General features: G+C 38.3%; 1 protein-coding gene across 1 annotated transcript; it reads right to left on the reverse strand.

The window, feature by feature from the left end:
* Nucleotides 1-2,012: 2,012 nt before the first annotated feature.
* Nucleotides 2,013-4,551, reverse strand: LOC149947220 (galactose mutarotase-like). Its single transcript, XM_090171608.1, has 8 exons — nt 4,469-4,551; nt 3,990-4,203; nt 3,772-3,929; nt 3,502-3,714; nt 3,361-3,442; nt 3,162-3,306; nt 2,278-2,458; nt 2,013-2,207 (listed from the first exon to the last, which is right to left on the reverse strand). The coding sequence occupies exons 1-8, from the start codon at nt 4,469-4,471 to the stop codon at nt 2,130-2,132; spliced, it is 1,074 nt and encodes a 357-aa protein (XP_090027734.1). The 5' UTR covers nt 4,472-4,551; the 3' UTR covers nt 2,013-2,129.
* Between the last annotated feature and the right edge of the window lie 12,208 nt (nt 4,552-16,759).

The raw sequence follows: 16,759 nt of genomic DNA on the forward strand, positions 1-16,759 counted from the left end.
GCCGCTTCCTCGTACGGCGCGCTACCTTGGTGTGGTTTTCGATAGCCGTCTCACCTGGATGCCGCATATTGTGCAGCTGCGGACTCGTTGTCTCCGCCTTCTCAACCTGCTCCGCTCCATGACTGGCTCGAAGTGGGGTATCTCGAGCAAGTTTCTCCGTTTCTTATACCTCAGCCTTGTTCACTCCCGTATCGACTATGCTGCGGTGGTATATCGCTCGGCCTCCTCTACCTCTCCTGCCCTTCTGGATACTCTCCAGAATGCCTGTCTCCGAGTTGTGACTGGGGCTCCTCGGTCTGCGGCGATGGAGATAGTATCCTTTGTTCCACCCCTCTCTATTCACCGTGATATGTTAGTTCTTCGTTATGGAGTCCACTGTCTGACAAGCCCTATTACTCACTTTCTTGAAGAATGGATGTCTCCTACCAATGCCACGTCTGCTTCGCTCCGTGGTGCCTTAGCCCATTTGCGTATCATCCACAAGGTCGATGGCCTTTATAGGTCACTCCTACGGCAACCACTGGCCTCCCCGGTCGCTCCGTGGCTCCCTGCCCCATTTGCGATAGATGCCGATTGGTGCCAGGGACCAAAGGCAGATTGTTTACCCAATGAGTTGGGTGCTACCTTTATGACCCGGTTAATGTCCCTTGCCCGGGATTTGGGTGTGGTCTACACCGATGGGTCCCGTCAGCCCCATGCTCGCTACTTGGGCCTGGCATTCCATGTCGCTAGTCGGGATGTCACGTGCTCCTTCCGCACTTCATCGATGGTGTCTATTTGTCGCGTCGAACTCGGTGCTATCGTCCAAGCACATCTCTGGCTTCATGACCATCAAATCTTTGAGGCCGTGGTCTGTTCTGACTAACGTTCCGCTCTAGCAATTCTGAGCCGACCGGATATAACCTACCCGCTTTTGCTTCCGCTTCTGGGGCGCCTCCGTGACTACCCACATGCCCGTTATTCTCTCCTCTGGGTTCCAGCCCATGTCGGGGTCCTGGGTAATGAATTGGCGGATCGTGCTGCTCGGACTGCCGCCGAATCTCCAATTGCCAATTATGTCTTTTCCCCAGCCGATGGCCTCCAAAGTAAAAGGGTCCTCCGCAACGCCTTGCTTGTCTCCTGGCAGCTTCACTGGGATTCGCTCTCGGTGGGTCGCTTCTTGCATTCCGTTCATACGTCCCCTTGCTACCCGGCTATCTGGGGACTTCGGCTTTGCCGGCGGATGGAACGCCCCCTATTTTTGGCTCTCCTCGACCGTTTTCCCACCCCAGCGGTTTTGTATCGTTTTCACCGATCGCAAACTCCTCTATGTCGGAGCTGCGCTACTCTTGGGGATCTCGATCACTATGTCTTCCACTGTCCTCAGTATAGTCTCCTTCGGACAGCACTACTACGCCGTCTTCCACCCGCACATCACTCACTGGCTCACGCTCTGGCATACAACTCGCTCCCGTCTCGTCTGCGCATGCCGCTTCTGCGACTACTTGTTATACTGTTCGTTAAGCTTCGCGCAAGCTCCTTAACGCCTCCATAAATTAGTGTTCCCGTGTACCCCTTGTTACTGGGCATCTAAGGATCCCCTAAGATCCGATGCCATTAGTGTCTGCTCGCAAAAAAAAACTGATAATTACAACTCGCAAATATATTTTATGTACGCCATGGGAAGATGTAAACAAAACGATTCCAAATTATTTATTAGCCAAAGTGGGAATTTTAGACATCATAAATAATAGATAAACATAATGCATAGAAATCCGGTTGTGACCAGACCAAAAATGCATGGTAAACTTAAAAATTAAAATAATGTGTTTTACTTAATTTTAAATAAAAACCTTTAAATTATAAATTCTAGTACTATTATACAGGTATATACGAAATCACCTGTAGCTTGACGATTTTATGTGAAAATTCATTTCTAACAAATTTTGTGTTGATTTCCAGCCTTTTAAAAAAAATATATTTATCTTACAAAAAAAATTGTATATTTTTTTATGTAATGAATACATTTTATACGCTTGAATTAAGGTATTAGAAAAATAGTTTTTTTTACCTAATTACTTAATTTAGTATACAATTGTGTACATGATTATTTCAGAAATATATTTCTTGCTCTTATCAATAAAAATTTACTAGGCACTAGTAAATTTAAAAATAGTTTTGTGACTGTAAATTTCTCCTGGTTGAATAAGGCAACTTGGAAAGTTTTTCTGATATGAAGTAATTGAAGAGTTAAAAAAAGCATAGCACTTTTGAAACTTGAAATTCATAGTCACATACCTTGTTTATTGCATTTGGATAATTTTGAGTCTCAAGACAAAAGGCACCATGTTTTTGATAAAGAGCACCGGCTTTTCCTCGTAAAGAAGTATCAGTTGGTAAGAAATTGGCAGTATAAAACTGAATCCCTGGTTGGTTAGTTGAAACTTCGAGCTTCCTGCCACTATTGGGTTCCGAGATGCTGTACACAATATTAAAAAAAATGATCAATAATAAATTTATTGACTCTGTTAAACTTTTTCCTAAGGGTGGGTGGATAACCGAATATCGAGACGAATAACCATATATATTCGTTTTTAGACCTTGTCCTCTTTACTTGCTTTTTCAGTTTTTCCCCAAGGCCGGCATATTTTCATTCTTTGGTGGCATTTCTGGCTGCGCTTCCCAGGTTTTAGTTTGGTTGTCTGTTTTTAACTTAATTTTTATCTATGTTGCTTGTTTTTACTAATCATGTTATTGTTCTTTTTATTGGTGTTTGATGTCTAAGGCCTTTGGCCGACAACATAAGTTTGTTCCCAAAAAAATATGGTTATTCTATATAAAAGAGCGTACGTCATTGATCAGTTGGCTCGCTGCAGTCAGGGGATACTTTTCTGTGTACAGATAGTTTTAGTTGTGGTTTCTGAATTATGATCCCTATATTTTTATTATTAAATAAAATAAAATTCTTGTCCTAAGTTAATTGTAACTTATTTTCACTAGCAAAATTCTGATATCAAGTTTGTAATATTTGGGCCTATAGTCGACGAATATTTGATAAGGTAATATTTTCATTAAAACTACTATTAGTCTCGGTATGCGATTAGAAAATTTTTGGGTATTCGATATTCGTCTTGATAGACTCAAAGCGCTATTCGCCCATCCTTAACTTTTCTTTTCCTTACATGGCTGAAGTATGTAGTTCATTCGGAACAGTGTATTTAAGGCAATAATTATGGTCAAATCCACCACCTGGCACATTATGTAGCTGTGACAACACGGTTTCTGTTCGTAGGTCAAATACTGTTCTACTAACTGAAGCAATTTCACCTAAAAAAATAACACACATTGAGGACACTTTCAATAATTTGGAATAATTCTTACCTGTAGGAATGTTATTATTATCTAGTGGAAGATACATGTCTGATAATATTTTTGCTCTATGATTATGTATTGTTCCAGCACCCTGTTATTCAATAGAAATATTTAATTTTGCAGAAATAATTTAGTAATTATAATACATACATGCCCAGCAAGATTGAAATAAGAATGATTAGTCATATTAACTATTGTTGTTTCAGTAACATCTTGAACTTCATAGTGTATAATTAATTCATTTTGCGGGGTTAGTTCAAAACTAACTTGAGCTTGGATCATGCCTGGATAGCCTTCTTCCATTGCTTGGCTGTTATAGCTGAAAGTAACTAAGCTGCCTTTTACATGACTCTCCCAAACAACCTAGATCAAATTGAAACTTTTAAATTAAAAATATTTCCCAGTTAATTAATAATATACTTTATCAAATCCAATATTCCCTCCATGAAGGTGATTTTTCCCACCTTCATTTTTAGCAATGGAATATTCCCTATTGTTAATGATAAATTTTCCATTCGCAATTCTATTGGCACATCTGCCAATAGTTGCACCAAAATAACATGGATGATTTACATATTCTAAAAAATAGTAATAATTTTGCAATTATGTATTATTTTTAGACCTACTAACAAATATACCTTCAACTGTATCAAAGCCAAGAACAATATCTTCAATATGACCATTTTTATCTGGGACTTTTAGAGACGTTATTGTTGCTCCATAGTTAATGACTTGAATGGATATTCCATTTTGGTTTGATAAGGTGAAACGCCTAATCAGCTCAAATTTATCTCCTTCATTTGGGTCTATTACTTTGCACTTCCCAAATACATCCTTAACTATACTTATTTCCTATTTATAAAAATTTAGTTTTAAATTTTAAACTATTATTTCTATCATTATTTAAATATGAATTAAAATGACATGGTAGCTCATATTTAATATTATGATTATTATTTAAAACCGTCTTAAAATAAACTAACATGCAAAAAAGGTTTTAATACAATAACTTTAAAAGCCGTTTTTGCATCCCATTTTCATAGTTGCTTAGCTACTGATTTTCTCCTGAAAACAATTAAAAATTCTTTATTTACTGCGCGGGTGTTTATTAACCTACCATTTCGTGTTTTCATTACCAAAATCGTTAACTGTATTGTATAAAAGATCATTGACTAATTTAAACTACAAGGCAGAAGTTATTTTTTTTTTTTTTTTCATTCGATTGTAACGTGTGGGACAATTCAGTCCTCTCGTCCATCTGATTAATCAGGGCGAGATATGTGTAACGGCCACGCCAACGGGGGGATACGTGGGGACAGGGGTGGGGACACCCGTGGCGGAAGTATTCCGACCACCCGTTGGGGGATTGGTGGTCGTCCTCACACGGCCTTCCACAAACTCTGCCTCCCGGACGCCTGGGATTACAGGAGTGAGCCACTACTCCCGGCAGGCAGAAGTTATACTTCAGAAATTCAGCAGCTGAACCCGAAGCCGCGAAATTTTTGTCGGCGGCGGCGAGCCGGTCAATTTTAGGCGGCGGCGGCTTCAGCTACGGTCCTACGGAGAAACCATAGAAATCGGATAACAAACTAGAACCATAGAAATCGGATAACAAACTAGAACCATAGAAATCGGATAACAAACTAGAACCATAGAAATCGGATAACAAACTAGAACGATTTTTGAAATTTTGTCGTGTGGTCCGATTAGAACTTTTAAAAAACCCTGCCTTTGGCCCATGCTTTTCGTTTGGCTGGCAACGAAAGTTACGCCATCGGTGCCAAACTGGTGAACTAACACTTTATTTCGCCTAAAATTAAATGGCCGACTTTAGCTCGACGCTAACGCGGTTTTTTTTAATCTTTAAAGCATGGGCCAAATATTGATATCATTATTTGGCCCATGTTTAAAGTAACTTATGTCTAATTAAAGTTGAAGAATGACTCAAAACTGCGTAATCAAATCGTGTAAGAGTATACATACTCAAAAGAAAACACATCTTTTCACAGGTTAGTGTTAGAAATAGTTTTCTATTTACCATAATTTCCAATCGCTAAGAACGCACTAGAAAACGCGTTTCTTTCAAATCATAGAAAGCTAGTTTTTTTAAATAAAAAATGAAGAATGGTTCAAAATTCCGTAATTAAATATTTTAGGAGTAATTACTCAAACAAAAACCATATCTTTTCACAGGTTACTGTTAGAAATAGTTGTTTTACGAGCAATGGTTATGGGGAAACCGGTGCACAGTAATGATTTATCGCGAATATCTACGTTAGTATTGTATGTACGGCTATAAACCCAAGTATGAACATTAGGGTCCGGCTATTTCCCACAAAAAATGTTCTATGAACATTTTACATACGAGCAATCGTTGTGTCGTATTCGCGGTTTTAACGTTGTACCCGAAACGCGTCTTCCAATTTTGCGCCTTCGTTGACTTAAAACGCATCCGCCGCTCTTCATGTAACCGCTTTTAAAATTTACCATCCAGCTAACTCTTGAAAAACCGTTTATTGCTTTATAACATTCAAAAATAATATTAATTAAAATTTTTAACATTAATAATATTATAAGTTTGCGTTGTCAACGCGCGTATTAGAAAGCAAAATGAGATTTTATAAAGTAGGTTGTAATTCGGAACGATATTAATACTTTTCACGAATTTTGTCATCAGTGAATTATAAATATGACTTGAAATAAGTTTCAAGGTTTATTTAAAAGCTAGTTTCATAACTTTTCATCGAAAATTTGAAAGCGGTGAATCTTTCCTAGTCTTAACAAGGACAGTAGATACAGGGACGAGAAAGCAGGGAAAAAATTCCGATTTTAAACGTCTTCATATTCACGGGGAGTTAGATGTAAACAAACCGCGGCCATTGTTAAGACGTGGTTCACCATGGAGAGTATTATTGTAATTAGTTTTTACAATTTGGATGTTAAATTAAAAATAAAACTACGAGCTTAAATAAAAAAATGTCCATTTGTTTTGAACACTTAAGCCTCGTCACGAACCGCTAAACTTAGGTGACCGACATTTTTTTTGTTTACAACTAACTCTCCTTGCGTTTAGGTCGTTCGCCATCATTTAACCAAGATTTAACGATAGTAATCGGGTTTTTCCGTTTCAAAATACGCAGTAGATTAAACCGAGGCTTAAGACTGGGCAAGATTCACCGCCTTCAAATTTTCGTCTACTTTAAAGATAAATTCTGAATGAACCAATGGATTAAAAGTTATGAAACTAGCATTTAAATAAACCTTGAAACTTATTTCAAGTCATATTTATAATTCACTGATGACAAAATTCATGAAAAGTATTAATATCGTTCCGAATTACAACCTACTTTCTAAAATCTCATTTCGCTTTCTAATACGCGCGTTGACAACACAAACTTTACCTAGACGAGCAGATGTTCGGTTATCTACATGGTGCGGGAAAAATATTATTTTTGAATGTTATAAAGCGATAAACGATTTTTCAAGACGATTTTATATTACATTTAAGTTCATATAAACGGGAAAAATTGTCAGTGGAATATTTCTTATATCATTTGGTAGGTTAATTAACGTTTAACTATCGCCCACTTTACATTAATTTCAATGGGGTGGGGGAAAACTTTTAACCAAGTTACGCGCGAGCGCGCCTCTAGAGGCAGCGCAGATGGCGTTACTGTCGTTTTAGCCAAGAATCTAATCGGTGCCTTGTCAGCCATTCGATTAAGCGTTCTAGTTTGTTATCCGATTTCTATTACTAGAACGCTTAAAGCGCAACGCAAGCTCTGTGGCAAAAAAAGAAAAAGCAACGTGCTTTTTAACCCCCTACACCCCCACTCGGTACTGCCGAGACCACGCAGAGTTTACCGGAAATTTCGCACTTTGCATACATAGGCACACAAATACCAGCTCACTTGCGTTGCCCTTTAATCGAATGGCTGGCACCCCACCGATTAGATTCTTGCCTAAAACGACAGTAACACCATTTAAGCTTATTTTATCTAGTGATCAGGTCTACTTTGTGAATAACGTAGGCACTGATGCAATTGCAAATAACCATTTACAGGTGTTCTCCACTTTCTTTAACAGTTTTAGCTGTAAGTACAAAGCGAGAGAAGGATTACAACTATCCAGAATGTGGTTTTCGGATTCATATTTTTCGAAAGGTAAAAACAGCATTTCTTTGTTATTTTACGAGATGATAGATTATCTTTTGAATAATTGTTGTCACTTATCTTTCTTATTTAAAAAAATAGTTTACTGTATTTAGGGCTAGTTAGGAAGGCTTAAGCTTAGCCTTTGCTATCTGATCCTGTCACTCTTGTAAGCTAATGTTATGCAATTATATGTTACCTAGCTATCTCATATCCAAAAGTTAAATTTTTCTTTACTGTTTGTTTGGGAATTTTACATTGGGCGCATAGGCCTAACTATTTATAATACTTAGTTTATAGTAGGTTTTCAGTTTGCTTCTGTTAAAATTAGATGTACTTTTGTTTAGAGAAACTGTCTTTGCTAAAGGATTATATAAGGTATTAACCAAGTATATTCTTGCTGGCTCTGAGGTCTACATTTAGCGTTGAAATAATACACAATGTATGTACTAATTTAAAGTATTAAATATAATTTATTATACGTTTGATTCGCTCACGTTCTACATGTTGAACAGTCTCATCGGTGTCGTGTTTTCTGTTCAAAGCATTGATACAGGTCTTGTTTATAATCCTTACGGCAGTCAATATGAACTTAAAGGGCAACGCAAGCTCTGTGGCAAAAAAGAAAAAGCAACGTGCTTTTTAACCCAATACACCCCCACTCGGTACTGGCGAGACCACGCAGAGTTTACCGTAAATTTCGCACTTTGCATACATAGGCACACAAATGCCAGCTCACTTCCGTTGCCCTTTAAATTGAAGTGACCCGTTATTCCGACTTTCCCATTATTTTCTCTCACACAACCTTCACAATAGCTTCATTTTCAAGCAATTTATTGCAAAAATAACAAGAGTTAGCTGGGTGGTAAATTTTAAACGCGGTTACATGAAGAGCGGCGGATTTGAAAGAAACGCGTTTTCTAGTGCGTTCCCAGCGATTGGAAATTATGGTAAAAAGAAAGCTATTTCTAACACTAACCTGTGAAAAGATATGTTTTCTTTGTGTATTTACTCTTACACGATTTAATTACGCAATTTTGAGCCATTCTTCAACTTTAATTAAACATAAGTCGCTTTAAAGATGTCAAAATAAAACCGCGTTAGCGGCGAGCTAAAGTCGGCCATTTAATCTTAGGCAAAATAGAGTGTTAGTTCACCAGTGCGGCGCCGATGGCGTAACTTTCGTTACCAGCCAAACGCAGTGTTCTTTAAAAGTTCTAATCGGACCCCGCGACCAAATTTCAAAAATCGTTCTAGTTTGTTATCCGATTTCTAAGGGATTAAATTATAATATAATATTATTTAGATAAATATTCATTCTTATTTAAAATCATTATATAACTACAGGTTTCCCTTATCTAAACCTACAATACTTTCTCCATGGATAAATGCTGTAAATCGCGAAAATTGGACACCTTTAAATCATGATTTCATTTGTAGTGATCACTGTTTAGAACGGGATATACCATAGAAATCTCATAGGTAACTAGAATGCTGCCGCCTACGGCCGAGCTTGACGCCAGTTCGCCTTGAACCTTCAGCCAATGAGAGGCCGTAAAGTGGTTCCGCCAAGGAGGATAATAATTCTCCTTGGATCCGCTACTATAGCGGGAGATAGGTGACGTCATTCTCTCTGGTGACATTAAATTCTTGGCAGAACCACTCTTTGAGCTCCGATTGGCTGAGATCTGGCTATCGTCTGCCACGGCGTTTGGCCCATTTGCCAGTTGTACGGCAGCATTCTAGTTACCTATGAGATTTCTATGGGATATACTAATTGTAAATGGCAAAAGGTGGCTCATGCAAAAAGCCATTCCAACTCAGGTTTTGTTCTAAAAATATTAAAATTACATCCGCTTGAAAGTGAAATAGAAAAAACCGGTAATGCTAGGCTATCACGGCCGAAATATTCGAGAACCACGTCAGAGTACCTAAAAGATTACAAACTCGAACAAGCTAGGAATATGAAAACTCGGTACCCTGGAATAGAAAAGTGTATTCCCCCACTACGAGCTCCCCTGAGTCCCCTCTCTCTCTACGGCAACTCAGCGCGAGCCAGAATCGCGGACATACGAGTTTAGCGCCACCTTTTCTACATGTTTAAAAAAAATTCGTCTGCTAGTTTTCGAATATTAAAATTAATTATCTATTCCGACTAAAAACACGGGACTAGAAATACGCGAATAGAAAAACTAGCGGATAAAAAGCCGATTAAAAGTGTAAAGGTTCTATGATAGATGGCGATACTTGTTATATCCGTGAATTTTTTACTGCCCCGCCTAAAACGGGAGACGACCACTCCAGGTTTACTTGAATCATAGACAGTATATATCCCTAAGGGGACGAGAAATCGCCTACCTTCCACTGCATTAACGTCGCTGTTTCTCTCACTGACGCTCTGTTATTGAAAGATGGGGTGGGGGGGGGGGGGAGGGAAACACGTAAGCTTCTAAGCGCTTCAAATAACCTTGAAAGTTCCCGTTTTTTATGTACGGCCGTCTTTATTCAGTTGGGGCCCTAGCATCGACACGAACTCTTGCAGCTGGCCGCAAAGTGACTGTGATGGGGGTCTAAAAATCAGAGCGTATTCTCGTCCACTTAGGGATATATACTGTCTATGCTTGAATCCTCCTAGCAACAAGTGATGGTTTTTTATTTTATTACCTACTCGACAGGCGTCGCTTAAACGTAGTACCTCAGGAATACGGAAAAACCATAGATATAAAAAATGTATATAAAGGTCTAGATAAATTTCGGGGCGTCTAAGCCTAACATAAAATACACCTAGCAGACACCGAGGAAGGCACGTGACCAAAGACTATATATACGCTTCGCTAAATAGACTGGCGTGATCAATGGCTCAACTTGCATACGATAGCAGACGCGGGTCAAAATTTTCCCTGCGCTTCAGAGTGCTACTAGTGGCGCCTCTAACGGCTGGTCAAAGCCTTCTCCCGTGTTTCGAAAGTGTTAACAGGTTTTTTGAATGGAGACGCCTGTCAAGTAACCGAAGCGTATATATAGTCTTTGCACGTGACCAAGAGCGCGAGCTCTCTTAGCATTTTAGTACTAAGTGCTTGACCTTTCTTAGTCTTTAGACACCATCTGTTGGTGACTTTTAGTATAATTTTTAAGCAGGAGACAATGGCTCTCGCGACGATAGCACGAGCTTTCTTACCGATAGATAGCGCCTTATAAGGATAGCCTGCAGAAATGACACGTTTCTGCTAGCTGTCACCTCCGTATCTAGGAGGATTCAAGTAAACCTGGAGTGGTCGTCTCCCGTTTTAGGCAGGGCAGTAAAAAATTCACGGACATAACAAGTATCGCCATCTATCGTAGAACCTTTACACTTTTAATCGGCTTTTTATCTGCTAGTTTTTCTATTCGCGTATTTCTAGTCCCGTGTTTTTAGTAGGCATAGACAATTAATTTAAATATTCCAAAACTAGCAGACGAATTTTTTAAAAACGTGTAGAAAAGGTTGCGCTAAACTCGTATGTCCGCGATTCTGGCTCGCGCTGCGTTGCCGTAGAGAGAGAGGGGAGCTCGTCCCTTCAGGACGTTATCAATACGCTTATGGATGAAGCTCCTTGGCAACAGTCGTCTCTCCCTGTAGCCAAAGGCGGCCTAGGAATACTTCATGCTTCAAAACTGGCTCTCCCAGCGTTTTTGTCGTCCATCTCCAGCGTCGCTGATTTGGTGAAAGGTATCCTCCCGGTCTATGTTTCTTCTTCTCCAGACCCGGATTTTCGCGATGCACTTCGCCACTGGGAAATTTTGACGGAGGCAGCTTTGCTTTCTCCAGACCATTGGAGTCATCAAAGAGTATGGGATTCCCCTAAGTGCCCCCGCTAGCAGTAGGCACAAGCAAAGAGTATAAAAACTATCTAACCTAGAGATATAATGACGGTCGAAAGCAGTAAAGGAAGTTGTAGCAACCGGGGGGGGAAGGCACTCAGTGAATTTGCACTTCAAATTTCAGTACCGCAGCGCCACTACGGCAGTTTTTAGTACAATAAATAATAATACCGGAGAAAAATGGCAGTTACGGTGTTGCGGAGGTGCTAAATTTGGCATTTTGGATATTTAATTGTCTAATATCTGTCAATTCAAAAAAGTGATAGTAATTGGTTACTGTTTCGTGATTTTTTTAGTTAGAATTTGTGGATTCGTTGTTTCGGTGTTTATTTTCAAAAAGTGAAGAATAAGGCGTTTGTTCTCTACCGTTGCCAAGTCCTAAAGGTAGCCAAGTCCTTAAGGAATTTTCAAGGATGTTGAACTAAATCAAAATGATTGCCACTTAAAACTGCCGTAGTGGCGCTGCGGTACCGAAATTTGAAGTGCAAATTCACTGAGTGCCTCCCCCCCCCCCCCCCGGTTGCTACAACTTCCTTTACTGCTTTCGACCGTCATTATATCTCTAGGTTACGTAGTTTTTATACTCTTTGGCACAAGTAGGCACGTGCCTATGTTCAAAAATTTTAGGCCTATTTTAGGGGCCTCTAAAAGTTTAAAAAAATTGCCTCTGGGGCCTCCAAATGTGATTTTTAAATTTTATTTATTTTTAAAAATTGGTCATCTAGCCCCCTAAAAAAAGAACTCCCATTCAATTCCAATTTCCAAGAGTCCTAAATGGCCCTAACAAAACGTTCCCTTTTGAACCACCTATACTCGAAATCAATATTACTTGAGTACACAAACAAAGGCAGCGAACTCTGTGGTTTCTGCTTTTGGTAGTGTACTCTGTTAACATTGATATAGAGTATATGACAAAAGACTGGACCGGGATGGGGAAGTCCGTCGTACAAGGAAAGCAACAAAAAAAACCACCTGTTCGCCTCAGTGATAACTTAGCTCCAACCAACACAATAAACATAAGCTTAGTTTCTAGGAATTCTACAAAAGGGGGCATAAAGTGAGAAACTGGATTTCTTTAATACGACTTAAACGTTGCAACCGAGGGGTCGGACATTTCCAAAAAAAGCGTACGGGATTTCGAAATCTCTGTGATTTCGCGATTTCGTCAAAGATTTCGCGATTTCATCATATTTCGCGGTTTCGTCGGAGATTTCGCGATTTCGTCGGAGATTTCGCGCTTTCGTCAGAGATTTTGCGATTTCTTCAGAGATTTGGCGATTTCATCAGATTTCGCGATTTCGTCGGAGATTTCACGGTTTCATCGGAGATTTCGCGATTTCATCAGAGATTTTGCGATTTCATCAGATATTTTGAGATTTCATCAGATTTCGCGGTTTCGTCGGAGATTTCGCGCTTTCGTCAGAGATTTTGCGATTTCGTCAGAGATTTGGCGATTTCATCAGATTTCGCGATTTCATCAGATTTCGCGATTTTATTAGAGATTTCGCGATTTCATAAGATTTCACGACTTCGTCAGAGATTTCGCGATTTCGTGAAAGATTTCGGGATTTCATAAGATTTTGCGATTTCGTCAGAGATTTTGAAATTTGGTCAGAGATTTTGCGATTTCGTCAGGGATTTCGCCATTTCGTCGGGATTTTGTACAAATGTCCGACCCCTCGGTTGCAACGCTTAAACGAAGCGAAATCCCCGCGGAGCTGAAGTCGAAGCGTAAAGCATCGTACCAGTCACTACTTTGAATAGAGAGCGTCCTGGGGATTAGGGTTTTTTCTTTTTTACACTTTGTCCTTTTTGCGAAATCACGTGATATCAGTGACCACTGATTGTAGAGAAAGGACCTAGACCTTCGGTGGTCGGACTTGTCCCAGATAACGCACGTTTCTTCATTTCGTTTTCTGCTCCTGAACAAACAGGTAGTTCTCAATTTCGATTCTCTCCCAGTCAAATTTTTCTAAGTCTCTTCCGAGACTAACTTTGCCAATACAGCCTTTTTAAAGGCTATTTAGCTGTTTTAAGCTAATTTTTAAACAGCATTTTTCAAGGCTAATTAGCTATTCTAGCTAAATTATTCAAAAAGCCTTTTTCAAGGCTAATTAGCTATTCTGGCTAAATTATTCAAAAAGCATTTTTCAAGGCTAATTAGCTATTCTAGCTAAATTATTCAAAAAGCATTTTTCAAGGCTAATTAGCTATACTAGCTAAATTATTCAAAAAGCCTTTTTCAAGGCTAATTAGCTATACTAGCTAAATTATTCAAAAAGCCTTTTTCAAGGCTAATTAGCTATTCTAGAAAAAATATTCAACCCGCTTTCTTCAGGGCTTTGATATAGCTGGTATTATTAAAAAGTCTGTTTGAAGACTACATAGCTTTAACTAAGCTTTATTTTCTTAAACCTTTTTAAGGTTATTTCGCTATTAGTATATAATAGTAGCATTTTGAAATATGAGTACCAGAAAATTTTTATCTGGGTCCCAAAAATGATAAAAATGGAAAAGGGAAGAGAGTTTCGTTAGTAATCCGAAAGGTGCAATGGCACGTTTTTTGAAATCGTCGGCGCAAAGCCATAACTATAGTTCTGAGAAAAACCTAGTCAAAGAATTGGGAAAGGGTTTAGAATCCTTGGAGACTGATAACAGTCACTGTTTTAGTAATACTGCTGAAGTTCTTCCAAACGACAGTACTGATATATAAATGGAACTGACTCATGAAGGAGAAATTGCAGAAGTAATTGCAAACCCCAACTCTAACCATGCACAAAATACATCAAACAACGTGTCCAATTCAAAATAAATGGGCTTACACGCGTTGAATAACTTGGATATTAGTCTAGATAAAGATTGCCTTCCAGTTCAGCCTAAACTAAATCCTTTTCCTAAAAGATTAATTGGCGGTAAAAATCGAGGTTTCAATTCTTCTTGGTATGACAAATATCAAATGATTGAATAATCAGTTACAAAGGATGCACTGTATTGTTCTTGTTGCCGTCATTTTTTAGGCAGTAGAAACACTGCATTTCTAAAGGGATTTTCGGATTGGAAAAACATGGGGACACAATTCGAAGAACACTTCACTTCCAACAAATCTTCTCACCAACTAGCCTACAAAATGTACATAGACTACATGGAATCCAAATCCCGTGGATCAATAGTTTGCCAGGTTAACGACCACCATAGACTAGACGTTATTAGAAACAGAGAGGTCCTATCTACACACGTGGAAGTTATTATTTTATGTGCCCAACAAGATTTAGCACTTCAGGGGAACACTTACACATCCGCCGACAATATTGGGAATAGGGGAAACTTTATTGCAATATTAGATATTTTAAAAAAATGTCATGATTTAAAAGCAAGTTTAGTGAGGAAAATTATTGTTCAAGAGGTCAACTACTATAGGGTAGTTTGGGCGCTTGCAGTAGCGGCCCGAGCAAGTTTTTCTGGTGGTGCGAGATCTCATTGCGAGGTCAGGCGTTTCGGTCTTGCGGTCAAAAGTTATTGGTCTGGTCATGCCAATCCGGTTTCGGCGCCCCCACCTATGACGGCGCACGGTGCGGCCGCACCGTTCGCACCGCCCTAAGGCCGGCGCTGGGCGCTTGCCCAACGTGTTTAGCTCCGGGGGTCCGAATTAAAACGTAATAATTAGATTACTTTGAAATTTAAAATTGTCAAAAATATTTTAAGCACTAAACAAGAGGCTGTTTTACACAACAATATTAATTTAATAAGTTAAAACACAACAATAAAACAGTTCAGCTTGAAATAGCGCGAAACTAGACAATGGCCACTGTAGTCTTCCCCCTTAACAATGGGGGAGACAAGCCTAAATAAGTAGTTGATGAATTTGGGTAAAGAGGTAATCGTAGGGTGGAATTCTTCGATTAAAAGTAAAGTTGGTAATATTTATTTGCAAATAATATCCTTAATAATAAAAATTTATTAATTTAATAATAATAAAACTTTTATTAATTTAATAATAATAAAATTTTTATTAATTTAATAATAATAAAAATTTTATTGATTTAATAATAATAAATTTTTTAAATAATTATATACAATTTGGCTAGTTAAAGAACAACAAAAATTACAAAGGAGTTTTTTATGGGGGCCTCTTAAGGGGAAGCATTGTGAAAGTTTAAAAAACGTGACGTGTTTGCGCTTGTTAATCTAGAGTTCTATAGCTCGGATTACTAAGAACTCTTCGGTTTTGTAATCACGAGGTCTGGTTCTAAAAAACCTTCGAACCGAATTTGGATATCGCTAATGGTTATTTAAATAATTGTACTTAAATGTGGATGAAATGCGCTTACAAGCTCTCACAAAACACCGTTTATCTCGTAAATGGCCAAATATAACTTCACGAGATCTTTTGTATCGTGATCAGCAAAGTTCAAACTATAAATTGTTCGAAGGCAATTGGATTCCATCGTTTAGTTAATTATTAATTTAACTTGAAAAAGTACCTAAAATTAAATATATTTGGCTGAATTGTTTAAATACTTTGAAAGTCGATATTACTCTCAAATTTATAGTACATTTTACGAAACATGTATTCTTTCATGTGTAAAAATAATTATTCAATTATCTTAAATAGATATTTAAATAATGAGCATTAAACTTGAACAATAATGCTGATACCTATCAACTTCGCGCCTGGTATTCTAGAAAACCGTTCAGACTAGAGCTTTGGGAAAGGTTTTAAGTTCATCTGGAAGTTTCGATTTTAAATTTGTTCGAGGCGAATTTTAATCGAAGACTTGGTAAATTTTTTATATGATGACAAAATTAAGCAATATTTAACATATTTCGTCATCATTTTTAATATACTTCAGTACGACGAAAATCTTTTAGCTTCATACGCTTCGTAAATTTAACCTTACTTTATTGAATAGAAAAAAAATTCAAAAAAAAACTATTATATTTTGGTAACTAAACACATTATCTAAAAATATTAGAATTTGATAAGTTTTCCTATACTCGGATCTGCACGCGGGGGCTACCTAGAGGTTGTTTTCCAAACTAACGAGAAATAAAGAAAAAAAAATGTGTAGATGGCAGCATGAAGGTTTTCGAAGAGGGATTTTTTTTCTAAATTGTGAATGGTAATACTATAGAAGCCTCACGGATGTTTTTGGTAGTAAAGGTAGTAGAGTAGAAAAACGGACACACTTCTTTCCTCCCCCTGAAAACTATGACCCCTTCTTTGGCGGACCGCGATTAGCTACGCTTGTCCATCAAATCTACTCTCCCCTCCGCTTAGCCTTTCTTCATTTGCGTTATTTCATATTGGGGCCAGTGATGTTCCGGACGGTACAATTGTACTTTTTTAGTACGTTTTGAAATTTGAAGTACAAAAATACGTTTTGGATTTTTTTCAA

The sequence above is a fragment of the Leiobunum rupestre genome, chromosome 4 (assembly GCF_980474605.1).
Source record: "Leiobunum rupestre chromosome 4, qqLeiRupe1.1.hap1, whole genome shotgun sequence".
Lineage (NCBI taxonomy): Eukaryota > Metazoa > Arthropoda > Arachnida > Opiliones > Sclerosomatidae > Leiobunum > Leiobunum rupestre.